Here is a 15,552-nt window from a genome sequence, read left to right as displayed (position 1 = left end):
TTAAAAAATATGAAATCTTTGATAACATGCCTCCACTTACGTTGAATACTTTCTTAGTTCTTCACCTATTTCAGTATCAAGGTGGACATGTTCTGCTACCCTTGCCATTCCTTTGTATAGCTTACTGGCAACCAACGCTTTTGCCATAGCTTCTTCATCTTGCTGCCACATAAATAGAGCCATCTTGTGACGCTTCATTAGCACTGCCCAGGCCAGAAGTTCATTGAACGGATAACTAAATGTTCCTGAATACCTCATTGATGAGTCCGCTTCTTTATCCAACTCATTACCAAAAGAAAATCCCTGTTAAAATTTAAAATATTGTCTGTAAAGTATATTCCCTTCCCTAAAAATCCCTATTACAAATGAAAATGGCTAAAATGCTCACAAAAGCAACTAACCAACATTTTCAGTATAGCAACCAAGCAGTAGTTAATTGGTATGGTTCAAACAAATACACAGCAATTACCTTCTTCATGCTTGGGTGGTAAAGATTGCGAAACTTTTTCTTTGTATAAACCGATCTGTAACTTCCTCCCATAAGCTTCTCAATAATAACACCAATGTCGTACAACGTACAGCGAGTAGAATTTGAATCAATCTAGAAAAAAAGAATAAATAATATACTTATCTGTATTCACTGTGTTATATTTAAAATAAAAATCTTCTGAACATATAATATGCTGTTTACTACAGTCTATTGACATGATATTCAAATAACACACCAGAAAATCAATATACAATGAAGCATGGACATACAATGATACGCAATGTATTGCATTGATGCAAACTGATAAACATTGGCTTGCATTGATACACACAAAATACAATATTACTTACCTTCCTTATTTCTTTCAAAAGATACCGCATACTACTAGATGGACCATGTTTCTAGGTTACAAAATCATCAATTTATAATTTAATATCAAATAATTCTTTTCATAAGTCACTAAAAATACAATTTTAAAAATAACATACAAATAAATTCATTCCTATCTAATAATTTGATTAAAGCTGATATTTATGCTGAATGAGAATAGTATTCCTGATGACGACATAATTAATGTCGAAATATTGAATCCCGACACGATGGCGTGCATTTCGATACTTGGAGAATAGTATTTTACACAAAACTGTCTCAGATTAAATGAAAGTTCTATACAAATCATCATCAACGCCAAACATCACCGCACTGAACAAGATTTATCCAATCGGAACAATTGTTAGCCAGTATGTGCAGAGATCTATTTAGTTTGATTGACATGATGACCAAAACAACTCCATTCCCTAAGCCTAATAATGAGACTTAGTCTATGTACAGCATCTTATGTGTATGTTTTCCTTGAGATGTGTCTCTTTCAATTGAGTTTATGCATGTGGTTTTTGTTCTAATCAAATAAATTGAGATATTTACATAACAATTTTTATATTATTCAACAGTTAGTAGTAGTTCTATATAACAGTGCAACTTACAAAATTGTAAAGGTCTTCTAGCCTTCTAACTGTTAAAAACTTGTGCATGTTCACACCATTGTCCTTAAGAAGTCTGACAAATTCAACACGGTCGGCCATCAATGCATCTTGCATCGCTTGTTCTAAAGCTGCCTCCTACAAGTCAACCAACATAAATTCAAAATGTAAATGTTTATATTAAAATATATGTTTATATATTATGTTTCATTGAGATCATGGTGATACTCTAATGATTTCTTTGTCACTCCATAGTTCACAAAATCATAAATTAAAATGGTTTGCTTTTATACAGACTGAAATAAAATGAATTAACATTGGAATTAACATATTTTATATTAAAGGAGATAATAAATAAGAAAAGTCATACCGGCCATTCTCGTCCATAAACAAACACCTGAGTTTTAGCAATATCCACCCTATCCCATGCCATTGCCAGGCTAAGCTGATCAGTAAAGGCATGCTGTTGGGCCTTTAAAAGAGCTGTAAGGATGGCAAGATCTAACTCTTCTTCCTCATCACTTAGACAAAACACAGTTACCTAAACAATAGTAAATAACAATATTGGAAGTATTACTGTACTTAAAATGATAGCGAAAATAAGATAAACTTTGTTCCATTTGCAAAAAAAGAATACAAAGGACAAATCTTCCTCCCTGAACAGAACAGTCAAAATAATCCTAAAATATTCAATACAAAGAAATGCATCATAGAACAGAAACACAATGAAATCAAAAAAATTTGTAGAAAACTTCAGTTAATACTAGATATTTTGACAAAATTACCAAAAACTATTCTGAAGAAGTTTTGCAGAAACCAGCAAGTTCCTTGCAGAAAACAGAATGTTACTTGCAGATAACAGAAATTCAGTTGCAGAAACCAGCACCTTGCTTGCAAATAACAGATAGACGTTTGGAAAAACCAGCAAAGTTGCTTGTGGAAACCAACAATTTTTTTGCAGATAACAGAGAGATGCTTGCAGAATCTAGCAAATTCGCTTGTGGAAACCAGCAAGTTGCTTGCTGAAATCAGCAAGTTGGTTGCAGAAGACAGCGGAGACATTTAACACAACACAGATACATGCAAATCAATACTTGAACACAACAAACCAACATTCCTTCATCTAAAAAGAGACCAAAAAAATTTTCTGTGTTGTCTTACCAGTTCTTTATTCTTTACGCACTCTATAAGTTCTTTCAACAAGTTATGGGCTCCCTCTGTTGACAAATGGAATGTATGAACTAGTGTGTCAATCATTTGGTTTGCTATATTACTGTCCATGGATCTATAAAATATAAAGACATTCATGATAAACAAAAAACTAGTAACTGGCCAAAAAATGATCACCTACATGGTCAAATTTATAGACAGATTTTTTTTTACTTAATTTAAGAAAACTCACATAATAATTGATGCAAAAACTAAACACCCATCAGAAGCATAAGAAATAATTCAAACAAATTATTGACCTAAGTATTACATAAAAAACTCATGAAATGGTACAAACATAATCATGTAAAAATATTACTAGTAGTACCACATTACACACCAACTATATACATATATTTTATCACAGCTTTCTGACAGTTTCCTAGCTGAAAGTCTCCTGACAACGTCCACTCCATGGACGAAGGCTAGGGAAATACATGTATGCACTTATTCAAGTCTACATTTATATTAAATAAAATAAATACCCTTGTTCATTGTTAATTCATTTATTTAATTATTATTATCATCATTATTGCCATCATCATTTATACACTATATTGCAATTATTCCTTACTAGATTACTAAAATAAGTTGTAAAAGCCATCATCTACTTTGTAGCAAAGCTAAATTGATCCAGAGGACTCCCAAAGAAGAGTTGAAGGGTATTGGAATAGCGTGCATCTGTGTTTGTGACTGCCTGTGTGTCCTTCTGTGCACATAACTCAAAAACTAATCTGCAGCGATTTACTTCACTTTAATTTTCACACATTGACAATATTACATGTATCAGTCCTCCTCGAATTTGGTGCTGATCGAAAGTAAGATGCAGATTTTAGTACGTTATTTATTTATTTTGTGGCTGCAACTGATAGAGCCAACTCGAGCAGATCGATAGACCAAGACATTTGGCTAGGCCGAGCCAACTCGAGCAGATCGATCGACCAAGTCGTTTGGCTAGGCCGAGCCAACTCGAGCAGATCGATCGACCAAGTCGTTTGGCTAGGCCGAGCCAACTCGAGCAGATCGATCGACCAAGTCATTTGGCTAGGCCGAGCCAACTCGAGCAGATCGATCGACCAAGTCGTTTGGCTAGGCCGAACCAACTCGAGCAGATCGATCGACCAAGTTGTTTGGCCTATGGTGCTAGGTCAAGGGCCATATTTTTTCACTACATAAATATGGTGCAGCAGTGCAAGGGTTTGTAATCTCAGATTACCTTGTTAATTTTAAATTGGCCTTCTTTATTTATATTTGTTATAATAGCAGCAAATCAAGTAAGTTTTTATGGGTTTACCAGTATTACCAAAAAGCAGACTATCGCAGCTAAAACTTGTGTTTATCTTGTAAAAATGGTGTGGATTATCTTTGTATTTATTTGTTGAATGCTTCCAGTTTGTACAATTACTTAACAGATATCAACCATGCCATTTTACTGAGGGCAGTCATCCACAGAAGTTACTATTAAAATGAGTAGAACAATATACAATGAAATACACATGGTGTCACTCTACTACTGGAAACAGTTAAAAACAAGTGACATGGAGAATTTGAATTACTTACCCTTCATTTGTGTACTTATACGCAAATGCAAGTATGTCTGCTGCACGTCCTGTGCCATCAAATACAACTACAGGGATTGGCGGATTACTGTTCACATGTTTCCTAATGGTATGTATAGTATTAACACCACCTTCTATTACTACAGCAATAACAGGTAACATTCGGCCTGAAAACATTCAAACATAAATAAAGTCTTAATTACGTTACCATTTTGTTTATACATGTTTTCCAAATTGTAGAGTTTCTTTCTCACCAACAAGACAATATACTTCACATGAATTCTGGTCTTGATGACAGGGAGAAGGATACGGTGTGCTCATCGGCACAATGAACAAGTGAACAAACGAGGACAACAGTACTCCCAGAAGAGTGGAGAGACCCAATATCCCCCACAATATTACAAAACGAGTCATTTTGATGCTCCACATGTTCGTGGACATTTTAGCTTGTAGGCCTAGGACATGAACAAGAGGACTATGAACTGAAGACCTGAAGATGAATGAAGAACTGATGATGAACTATGACCTGAAGGTCACATTTCACTTGATAATTGCTCTTTTGTGTTGCAGCTAAAAAGTGCACAACAAAAATCAGTTATTTGCCATTGTTTATAATCGCTTTTATTTAATTGCTTTATTCGAACTGGTGAGAAAAAAAGTAATTTTTTGAAAAAGTGATCTTTAATCAAATTTTTCTTTCCAGTAGAAACAGGCCCTATGTGTAGTACTATAGAACGGGATGAAGACATATTTTCCCACCTCGTAAATGTCAAGTGTACCAACCACATTTACGTGGATGAGTGTATCACTGCAGACTCATTATTCATTATCTTTTCTTGATCTTTACATTTTCTTAAGTCTAAACCTATAGCCTATTTTAATGAAAATTAGCAATTCATAGCATTTTATTAGTTTCTGAGTGCAATGTATATTTTTTCAGTTGTAGTTTTAATTTTTTTTATTTCTCCTGACGCAAGTCCAGTTATTGTCTATTATTCCATCACGACAATAACAATTACTATCAATTTTTTTTATTGTTGTTTACTGTTTTTGAATGCCATTCATTGTTCTTGCAACTTTTAGATTTTAACGCGGCCCCACCTTTTGTAAAGTTAAAAGAAGAAAAAAAAATAATTAACCTCCCAAAACGCCTCAGAGATTATTTTCAGACAAATAGAAAACAAAAATTTCGCTATGGCAGGGCTGCGGACCACCTAGGTTATTGTTTTCCCGACCGGCCCCACTTCTCCCCGACAACGAAGCTGGAAATTCCATGACAGGGGTCTAAGCGGGGGTCCAGAGGTCCTCGACTGGACCCCCGCTAGCGCCACCCATGATCCTAACGTTTCTTAAATTGTTTTAATTCCAAACTTATATCCTACTTAAATTAAAATTAGCAATTCATTTTAAAAGAGCGCCTCTTCAAGTCAGCATTGCTTTTAAAGCCACCCTCTCAAAATATTGTTGAACAAATAAAAAAAAATAAATAAAGGACCTTGAATTCTACTGACGCTTGGATCACCAAAATGCTTTTATAGTCAAGTGGTTGACTTTTGCCATGTCGCAGGTTCGAGTCCCAGAGAAGGCTGATTTTTTTCAGTCTTTGTCAGATTCCTCTTCTCTTGCATTTCAATTTATAAATTCATTGAATTATTCTACTTACTATTTTTATATTTAAAATAAAGTGATTTACATCAAAAACCTAGAGACAAACTCACCTGAGGGCAGTCTTTGTTGAGACATATACTGTTCAAATTTACAACGTAATGCTATTTCTGTTCCAAACTGACCCATTGTACCATTATCAACCAGTAAAAAGTGTGTATGATGACTGTTCAACTTGACTCCTTTACTTGGAGGGCATGAAACAGTGTGGTATGGGGTTGACACCTACAAGATACAGGATATAATTTATAATTTTTAAATTTTTTTTAAATTTTTCTTCACATTCAACAGCAAGTACACTAACCACTTACAGGATGGAATGATGCTTTATAAACTAAGTCTCTTTATGAAGATTAGAGAGCGGAGTTGTTTTGGTCATAAGAAAGTCCTGCTGTGACAGGAATTGAACTCAGAAGCCTGGGATTAGAAGGCGAGCATCTTAACCCCTGAGCTATTCAACTCCACTTTGACATCATTTGAATGTGACATTGTGTGATGGTGAGTTGAAAGAGAAGATGACAATAATTGTGTCAGGAGGTCATTGTTCATAGCCATCATAGAGAATAAAGAGGCATGAGGGATGAGGTAATTCCAAGAGAAGTTGCTGCTAAAGAATGTACCCAACATTTGCACAAGAGAGTCAAATAGAATTACCCCATCTAAACCTGTGCCAGCATGGAAAATAGACATTAAAATGTACGATAATGATTGTAAAATCAATAAGTTGTGATGACAGAAGATGCGTGGGCCTTAACTCTGCTCGTATATCCTATAGGTCTCCGTGATCTAATGGACATGACACTCGCTCTTATAGCGAGGGGTTGCAGGTTCGAATCCCGCCAACACTTTTTTTTTCATATAACTGAATAAAAGAACCTTTCGTTGAAAGGCTATGCTTGATACGATTATAACATCTTGTTCCTAATTTGAGCAATATTATTATTATTTATTCATTTGTTTAAATATATATTATGTTTTCGGTGCTATTTGTTATCGTTAAGAAAAAAACTTTTTTGATGAATAAAGAATTGATTGATTGATTGATGTAGCAGACCTAATTATAATATTATTTAGTATGATTTCCATGCTGCGACCTATTAAGCTTTTCTAGCTTATCTCTAGCTCCACTATGTGTGAGCATTTCAGTCAGTTGTTTTTTTCATTTTTAATTTATTTATTCGACCAAGAACACAAAAGAAAAGCAAGACAACGAGAAACAACACGATGGTCAGGGACAGCTAAAGCAAATTAATTACTGTAACTCAAAAGAGTCAGCTGCCCCTTAAATATATAGAAACATTCATTGTATTGGAGAAAGCGCCTGGGGGTTAAATCTGCACATATATCCTATAGGTCTTGGTAGTCTAATGGATATGACATTCACCCTGATAGCAGAGGTTGCAGTTTCAAATCCACACAGAGATACCTTGTTTCATAACTGAATTAAAAGAACTTTTCATTGAAGGGCTATGCTTGATACAATTATAACATCATGTTCCTAATTTGAGTATTGTTATTACTTATTCATTTCATGTTTATATTGTGTTTATGGTGCTACCTTCTGGTCTCGGAATATTGCAAATAGCAGTTCTCCTAAACACCAAAATATCCACTGACTAATCTTAGATAAGAAAGTATAATACATACTCCCAGTGTTGAAATATACGCCATCATGTTGGGATTCAATATTTTAACATTAATTATGTCAGCATATGATGATGACATAATGTTGAATCCCAACACAATGGCATGTATTTCAATACTTGGGGTATGTATTATACTTTCTTGTAGTTCTCTCTGTACCTTCAAAAATAGCCGCCTAATAATCAATCATTTATAAAGCACCAATATCACTAAACTGAAGTAAAAATCAAAGGTGCTCTGCATGTTTAGATGTTAAAAAGTGAGTTTTGAGTTTGGTCTTAAAGATAGCAACTAAAGGTGAGTCAGCAATATTTAAGGAGGGAGATCCAAAGAGTGGCAGTTGAAAATAAAAATGACCTGTGACCGTAGGATTGGTGTAAAATCTTGAAACATATTTACGAAGGAGGTCGAGTAGGTTAAGTGGGCTGTCGGAGTCGCAGTGCTTTAAATGTAAGTAGAATACTACTTCATTTGTGAATTAATGGGAAACCAGTGCAAATTATAGATAACAGGACATTATGTGCGATCATCTATTAGAAAGTGTTAGTTTATGTGCGGCAGTGTTCTGAAGACCTTGTATTCTGGTTAGCTGAGCTTTTGGTAGTGCAGAAAAAAGTGAGTTACAATAATCAAGAAGAGAAATGACAGAGGCATTGATTAAATTGGCAGTAGTGTGTTTAGGAAGATTTTTCCCAAAGTTAGCAATATTGCATAGGTGAAAATTAACTGTTTTAGTGAAATTACTAATATGATTGTTTATAGCAAGTAACACAGAGAATGTCTTGTACTTTACAATTTTTGCAAACATTAAATTAAAATGTCTGGATTTTCTTCTTACCCATTTACCCCTTAATTTATATGATCTGTATTTTGAAAGGCTATCATTTTTGAAAGGCTATAATTTTTGTACTATATTACTAATGCTGATGTGATTTCTTATGTACTATGTGGAGAAAGAATAAAACAAACAAATGGTTTTATTTATTTATTTATTTAAAACCATATTTAGAGTGGGCGACCCTTACAGAATAAACCTGATGTTCAGGGGCCCACTTAAATACAAAAATATAAAAAGTATATAAAAATATATCCAATCTATCAATTTAATCATAAAATTTAAAACAGCAAACATTAAAATACTAAAAAAATAAAAAAGGAAAAGAAAGAGAACAGGCAAAACAGACAAAGTTAAAAACAAACACACACACCCACACACCAACACACACACAAACACCCGGACCCCCACAGGAAAAAACCTAAGAAAAAGGGGAATAATAAAAGTTTAAAATGTGTTGCTTGATGTGCATTTTAAAGGTGTTGTATGCAGGTATGGTGGTGACGGTATTCCAGAATGAAGGAGCTTGGTAACTGAAAGATGATTTGAATGAATGGAGTTTGGGATGAGGAATATTGAGATAACCAGCGGCCGGGCAACGAATCTTGTGCGCATGTGCCTTTGCTGTCTGATATCCAGTCATACAGTAGGCCAGATAGTCTGGAAATTGACAGACTAAAAGTACTGCGATAAACTTTGACTACTTTGAGACAATAATATTTATTCATACTAATAACTTCATCAGCAGATGGTACTGAAAACTTTGTATGAATAAAAGTCAATGTCTCAAAAAATTTATATATAAGAAAATATAAAAAAATAAAATAAAGATATATAAATTAATGTTATAATAATCTATGATAATACTAACTCCTTTTCCAATGAGCGCTTCTTTCTTGTTGAGTATTCCCCATGGAGCAATACCTATGGTGACAACACGCCCTCTCATTTTGACAGAATGGTTGTCAAGTGCTTCTCCACAATGCAGAGTTACACCTATGAATAACAATTATCATAATAATAAATGAGTATTTTGATTGAATTGGATTGGAACCCATGAAATTCCAAAGACTTGTTTTCAGTGGGGTCCTGCTGGTGGTGATTGGGCAGTTAAGCTAAAAAAGTAAATAAACAATATAACTGTCAAAAACTTATGGGAGATGGAGAAGTGTAAAGATTCAATATCATTTTACTGTATTTGCCATAAAACATTAAAAATTGCACAAATAAAATCTTAAAACTTGTTCATAAAGAAGATGAGGTTTTAATGCCAAGAAGTAGCATTCAATATAGAAGGTACTGCATTATTATTATTATTATTATTATTATTATTATTATTATTATTATTATTCCTACCAAGTCTTCTTGGATAAGGAAAAATGGAGGTCCAGTATACATCTTGCTTATGTGCACTTTAAAGAACCCATTGCATCTTTCGGAAAAGTAGGGGGTTACCCTGATGCTATGGTCCATTTCAGCCCCTGTCGTGTAATGATGTGAGCATGTACTATAGCTACATATAAGCGCCACTTTACAGCAGCTAGGAGGTGACGGGCCATGCCTGTACGCAATTCAGCACCATGCCTGTACGCAATTCAGCACCATGGCACTGTGAGTTATGGGTATATTCTCCTACCTTTACCTTCACTAGTAAAGTATTATTGAATGTTATAACTATAGATATCTATTAAACTGCACTTTGTCTCACCTGAATTTATACCAGTGGTAATAATCCAAGCACCTGTTGTTTTAGCTGCCTTTTTAAGTCCTCTGCATAATACTAATTTTAGTTTAGGTTGTAAGTCAAAGTTGCGAAAACCACCACGTATAGATATTACCAAATTTGGGATGTCAAGTTTATAGGTTTTGGATAGTAGTTTGTATATTGTTTCACTCGGTGTCTCATCCGACAGACGTAAAAACTGGTAAGAAAAAAAAGCATATTGTATGGTAATAGTAGCAGCTATGATTTCTATTTCAAATATAAATCCAATGCTACTGTATAAAGCCAGTTTTCGGGGGAAAATTGATAAGTTTGACAAATAAATATTCTAAAACATTGAAGGAGTGTTAATAATAAGGATCCATACTGAATAACTTGTTTAGTTTTATTTTATCCAACTCTCTCTGAATTCTGATATAAATAACCTGTTCTTGGTTGCCATTTGCTCCCACACCCTCAGAATTTAACTAAAGAGAGAGAGTTGAAACATTTATTGAAACAAACAAGTTACAATTTACAGAAGTACAAAAATATGGCACTAAAAAGAAGCTGGTTGCATGTCAATTTAGACAAAACATCAAGATTTACATATAACACGTCATACATTAACTTTAAAAAAAAAGGATTAAATTTCTTTGATCAAAAGCTCCTAAATAAAGCTTATAGGCCTCGAAGAATTGCATAGAAAAGTTAGATAATTAATTGTGGTGTATAGCAATTTCTAAAAATTTACCTAACCTGTGCTTTGTTTTCCTTTACTCAAAATTTCATTTAAATAGCACATGCTTTAGTGAAATTTGCTTCCACTCCCTCTGAATTTAAATTTAACTAACCAGTGCTTTGTTTTCCTTTACTCAGAATTTCATTTAAATAGCACATGCTTTAGTGAAATTTGCTTCCACTCCCTATGAATTCAAATTTACCTAACCTGTGCTTTGTTTTCCTTTACTCAGAATTTCATTTAAATAGCACATGCTTTTAGTGAAATTTGCTTCCACTCCCTCTGAATTCAAATTTAACTAACCTGTGCTTTGTTTTCCTTTACTCAGAATTTCATTTAAATAGCACATGCTTTAGTGAAATTTGCTTCCACTCCCTCTGAATTCAAATTTAACTAACCTGTGCTTTGTTTCCATGTCCTCCTCCTTGAAACTCCATCTGTCCATATGAATCCGTTGGAAGCTCTATGGTGTTCACTTTAGTTGACCATGCTTCTCTTGTTTTGTTTTGCTTGCTCACTCTGTGTAAAGCTTGGGAACGTCCACAGCCACATCTGAAAAAAACAAAAACCGTTGATGATTATTACAGTACTTTATATTATGGAGTAGTATTAAATATAAATATTGTGCAGATATCAAAATCAAGAAGCATGAATCTGTGCAATGCAATATACTGCACCTGTAAGAATCTCTACCACTTGGTGAAAACAGCTTGCATTCCTTTTTAAGTATTGATGTTTCTATCCAGCTATTTTGAGCCTGAAACAAAAAAAATAAAAAACAAGACCCAATATGATATCTCCTACATTATCTAATATTTAATATTTAGACTTACACAACTTAATGCCAACAAAGCCTCTAAGCACTTCACATTATTACCCTTGCTCTTTGGATCAAGCTGTCACAAGATCAGGATATTTCATTCTACTTTACAGTACTATTTAAACTAAATCGTAAACTAATGAATATGCATAGCTTGTATGACTCATGGTAAACAATCTGTGAATGGTAATAAGTTACATGAATATTAATGGCTTTAATGTGAAGTGTCAGTGTATGATCCTTACTATTAAGTGAAGTGTAAAAGTATACAAATACTGTAAAACCTCAAATTGAAGCCCAATGGGCTTAATCTCAAGAAGAAGCCCTCTTTAGTTTACAAAAATTAGCTTCGAAAAGAAGCCCATCTCCAACCTAGTTTAGGTGATTTAATGCCGGTTAATACACTCCTAAGATACAGACTGATGTTACAAGCCCTATTTATTGTTTTATAGTAGTAATTCCCAAAATTTTTTCACCATTCATTTTGAAAAGAAGCCCCTTATTTATTTTGCAAAAGTAGCCTAGAAAAGAAGCCCAACTTGAAAAGAAGCCCATCCAAAGGTAGCAAAAAAGGTGGCAATTGAATTGAAATTGATGGTGCCCTCCATGATCTTGTGCCTACCATATGACCTACAATAAAAATGCCTCCCAGGTTTGATTGTGAGGTCCATGCTGCTCTAAAACACAAAGACTGAATTAATTGAAACCTAAAATGCTATGAAACTCAAAGATTCCTCCTCTATTTCCAGAAAAGAATTTAAAACATTAGTGAAAATTAAGTATCCTGGCACTGCAGTGCCAGGATGGCTAAGACAATTTTAAATTAAAACTAATAATGTATCTAGAAAGGCACTATCCGAAATATGTACTCTTTGTGAAAAGATCTACAAAGAATATGTTGAAAATTAAGTATTAACACTAAAATTGCTCCTTTTACGCTGTACAGTAAAAGCATAGCCTCTCCATGGTGTGATATTAGAATAAACAATTAAAACAAATTATCAAGTTTACTTGCTAAAAAAACTGTTATATATTATTTACAGAAAGCTATGTTTTAATAGGTAGCACACCATTGTGTGAACTAGATTTTATCATTTAATTTTCAATTTAAATCAAAAATTCAAATATACTGTATAAAAGATAGAAAACAAGCATAGCAGTACAAGCATGAGGATAATGTGATGTCTACAGGGGAAAGCAATTAGTCAGCATTTCAATTCAATTATCTTCTTAGATTTTGTGACTTCTTAGATAGTGACTTTATTGCTGTGGGTTAGACAGCATTCTATGGTTTTGCATAATTGCTGGTAGTAGTATTAACAGTAGCTTTTCTTGTTGTGCAACACATTCTGAATGTTATGGAGAGCCCTATGGATAACAGTACCCTGTACTGGGCCCCACCTTAAAGTTTATTGATGTTTATTTTTATTGTCTTTTTTGGAGGTTATGAGAATGAAAAAATTGAAATAATTTCAATTCCAACTTATTCAAGAAGTTTTTTTATTCTGTATGTATCTTTACTGTTATAGGCTTACTCCACCTCACATCAAGTCTGCATATACTACTGTTAATAATGCCCCATTGAAAGGTATTACTGTCATTTGCATTACAATTACATTAGAAACTATTAATTGTGTGGAAATTTAAAAATATAGGTGCGCAAATTCCTAACCACTTCTATATTGAGGCAAATCTATAGCATTATTATTGTATTAGACTATAGACATTTTGTTTCATGCTTTTTATTATTATTGTACAGTGGGTGGGTGTACAGTAAATGGGTTTTGAATTAATGTTATTATATATTTATTTCTTTATGTATGTATTATTATTAGGTGGTACAGCATTTTAAGGTTTTTGATTTACAGGTACTGTAGCTGTACCTTGCCCACAATTTGTTGTCTATTGTATTTTGTTGTCTATGTATCAATTCTTGACTGTAAATTTTGAATGAAAATTAAGATACTAATAGCTTCAACCATGGTGGGACTGAGGTAGTATTGACCCACCATCTGTGAAAGTAGTCCCTCTCTGGGCCCCCGTAATTCAAATTCTCGGATCCACCACTGGCAAGGATTAAGTTGAAAAATAAGATTGATAATTTGAAATTAAATAAAAATACCCAAGAATTTGCAAGTCCAATGATTATAAAGTATAATTTACAATACAACAGTGGTAATTTAAATTAAAATTAGCAAATGTACATATTCTATTTTTTATAATATAAAGTGCATAATTCTATGTTATTAGACTGTTCCGTATACACATATACAATACACATCTTGTCATTTTGTGCATGTTTTTAAAACATATTCACCACCCTAAGCATTTATACTGATTTGTTTTCTCCACCATGTAGTTTTTTGGGTCTAGGGCCTTGGCCGGCTACAGACAGTAGGCCTAGCCTAGGCCCTACTAAACTAGAGATTTAATTAAAAGAATAAACACCTGTTGCTGAGAAGTTCTATATAGGCCTAGTAGTAGTACTGTACCTCCATACCCTACATTATTACTAGGTAGGCGTCGCCTAATCTAGCTTATGCTTACCTTGGCTTAGTTGTAGTAGCTAACTCGACTAGGCAGGTCCTAGTACTAGGCTATGGGCCTGACCTTCATGCAACGGCTAGGCTTACAATCATGAATTAGCCCTGGCAAAGGCCTAGCCTAGCCTAGTCTTATGCCCAGACTACGTAGGCTAGCCTAGCTTAGCGCAAGTTTACTAGGCTTAGTGCTTACCATATTTGATTTGAACCTAAAGGTCAATCCATGAGAATAACAATTAGGCGTATTTAAAACCAGTACTGTTTTGGTAGGTTTAGATTTAGTCCAACTGCATCATGATACTACAGCACATAAAACATAGAAAGTTTTCACCCGTACCTATTAAAAAACATAGTACAAGCAGGAGGCATCACCAAAGATACTAGAAACACAAGATAGAGTTCTCCGCAGAAAAAAACTGTTCCACCGAAATGCAATGTGGGAATACAAACTATGGGGCGCCGCGTACGGCTGGACCTAAAAAACTTATGACAGCGTTACACTACTGTGAATACATAACCTCCTTTTACAGAGGTAGAAATCGTTGCCATTATCCATGAGATACAACAGGTTGGCATTAGATAAATCAAAACAATAAAATTTAATGACCGACACCAAAGCGCAGAATCGTATGACCGGACTGCGACCAGGGGTGGCGCCAGGACCTGCCCGACGGAGGGGCTAAAAGCCCCGACGGGGTAGGGGGGATAGTGGAGCGAATCGAGTCTCACTTGGCTGGGGGGAGGGGCGCCTAGGGCCCCCGGTGGGGGTCCAGGGGGAGAAGCCCCCCTGGAAGCCACGGATATTTGATGAATTATGGCGAATTTTTATTACTTATTTGATAGGCATCGAGTTACTATAATCAGGGAGTTGCTATATTATGACTTCATGTAGGCTATGCTTTCTAATGTTGACATCAGCTTCCAAAACCAAAACATTTTGAATAAAGCAAGAAACAAAGAGTACTGTATGCAATGTGACCATCTAATTTATTTTCAATCCTCATTCTTAGTGAAATTCTATATTTTGGAAATTTTGCATGAAATCTGTCAACCACGTTGTCATGGTCGAGGTTGCTTTACCTATCGCGATGTATTCCAACCATCATGAGGCTATCTAAATGAGCATTTGTCATAACAGAACGCAAATTATTTTTAATTAGTCTCATTGAATTATTATTATTATTATTATTATTATTATTATTATTATTATTATTATTATTATTATTATTATTATTATTATTATTATTATTGTTGTTGTTGTTGTTGTTATTGTGGTTGTTGTTGTGATGAAAAGTTAACACAAACGATATGGTGGCTAAACGAATATTACATGTAAATATTTTTTTTTATTTGTTTGTTCCCC

General features: G+C 34.2%; 1 protein-coding gene across 2 annotated transcripts in view; it reads right to left on the bottom strand.

The window, feature by feature from the left end:
* The window catches only part of LOC117119782 (transient receptor potential cation channel subfamily M member 1-like), a 31,367-nt gene extending 16,768 nt beyond the window's left edge, over positions 1 to 14,599 (bottom strand). The window contains exons 1-13 of one of the 2 annotated variants that reach the window (XM_033264692.1): positions 14,527 to 14,599; positions 11,504 to 11,583; positions 11,225 to 11,378; positions 10,091 to 10,304; positions 9,254 to 9,378; positions 5,957 to 6,128; positions 4,240 to 4,405; positions 2,632 to 2,755; positions 1,841 to 2,011; positions 1,474 to 1,608; positions 841 to 891; positions 470 to 601; positions 41 to 303 (exon numbers count right to left, since the gene is read on the bottom strand). In XM_033264692.1, coding sequence (XP_033120583.1) covers positions 41 to 303; positions 470 to 601; positions 841 to 891; positions 1,474 to 1,608; positions 1,841 to 2,011; positions 2,632 to 2,755; positions 4,240 to 4,405; positions 5,957 to 6,128; positions 9,254 to 9,378; positions 10,091 to 10,304; positions 11,225 to 11,263 — 1,592 coding nt within the window. In that variant the 5' untranslated portion in view covers positions 11,264 to 11,378; positions 11,504 to 11,583; positions 14,527 to 14,599. Of the gene's footprint in view, positions 1 to 40; positions 304 to 469; positions 602 to 840; positions 892 to 1,473; positions 1,609 to 1,840; positions 2,012 to 2,631; positions 2,756 to 4,239; positions 4,406 to 5,956; positions 6,129 to 9,253; positions 9,379 to 10,090; positions 10,305 to 11,224; positions 11,379 to 11,503; positions 11,584 to 14,382 lie in introns of both variants that reach the window. The other variant, XM_033264691.1, reaches the window with a different exon arrangement.
* Between the last annotated feature and the right edge of the window lie 953 nt (positions 14,600 to 15,552).

Source organism: Anneissia japonica, unplaced genomic scaffold (assembly GCF_011630105.1).
Source record: "Anneissia japonica isolate Jap-2015-1 unplaced genomic scaffold, ASM1163010v1 scaffold724_len3256291_cov202, whole genome shotgun sequence".
In the NCBI taxonomy this organism is placed as follows: Eukaryota; Metazoa; Echinodermata; class Crinoidea; order Comatulida; family Comatulidae; genus Anneissia; species Anneissia japonica.
This window is presented reverse-complemented; position numbering and strand designations above follow the sequence as displayed.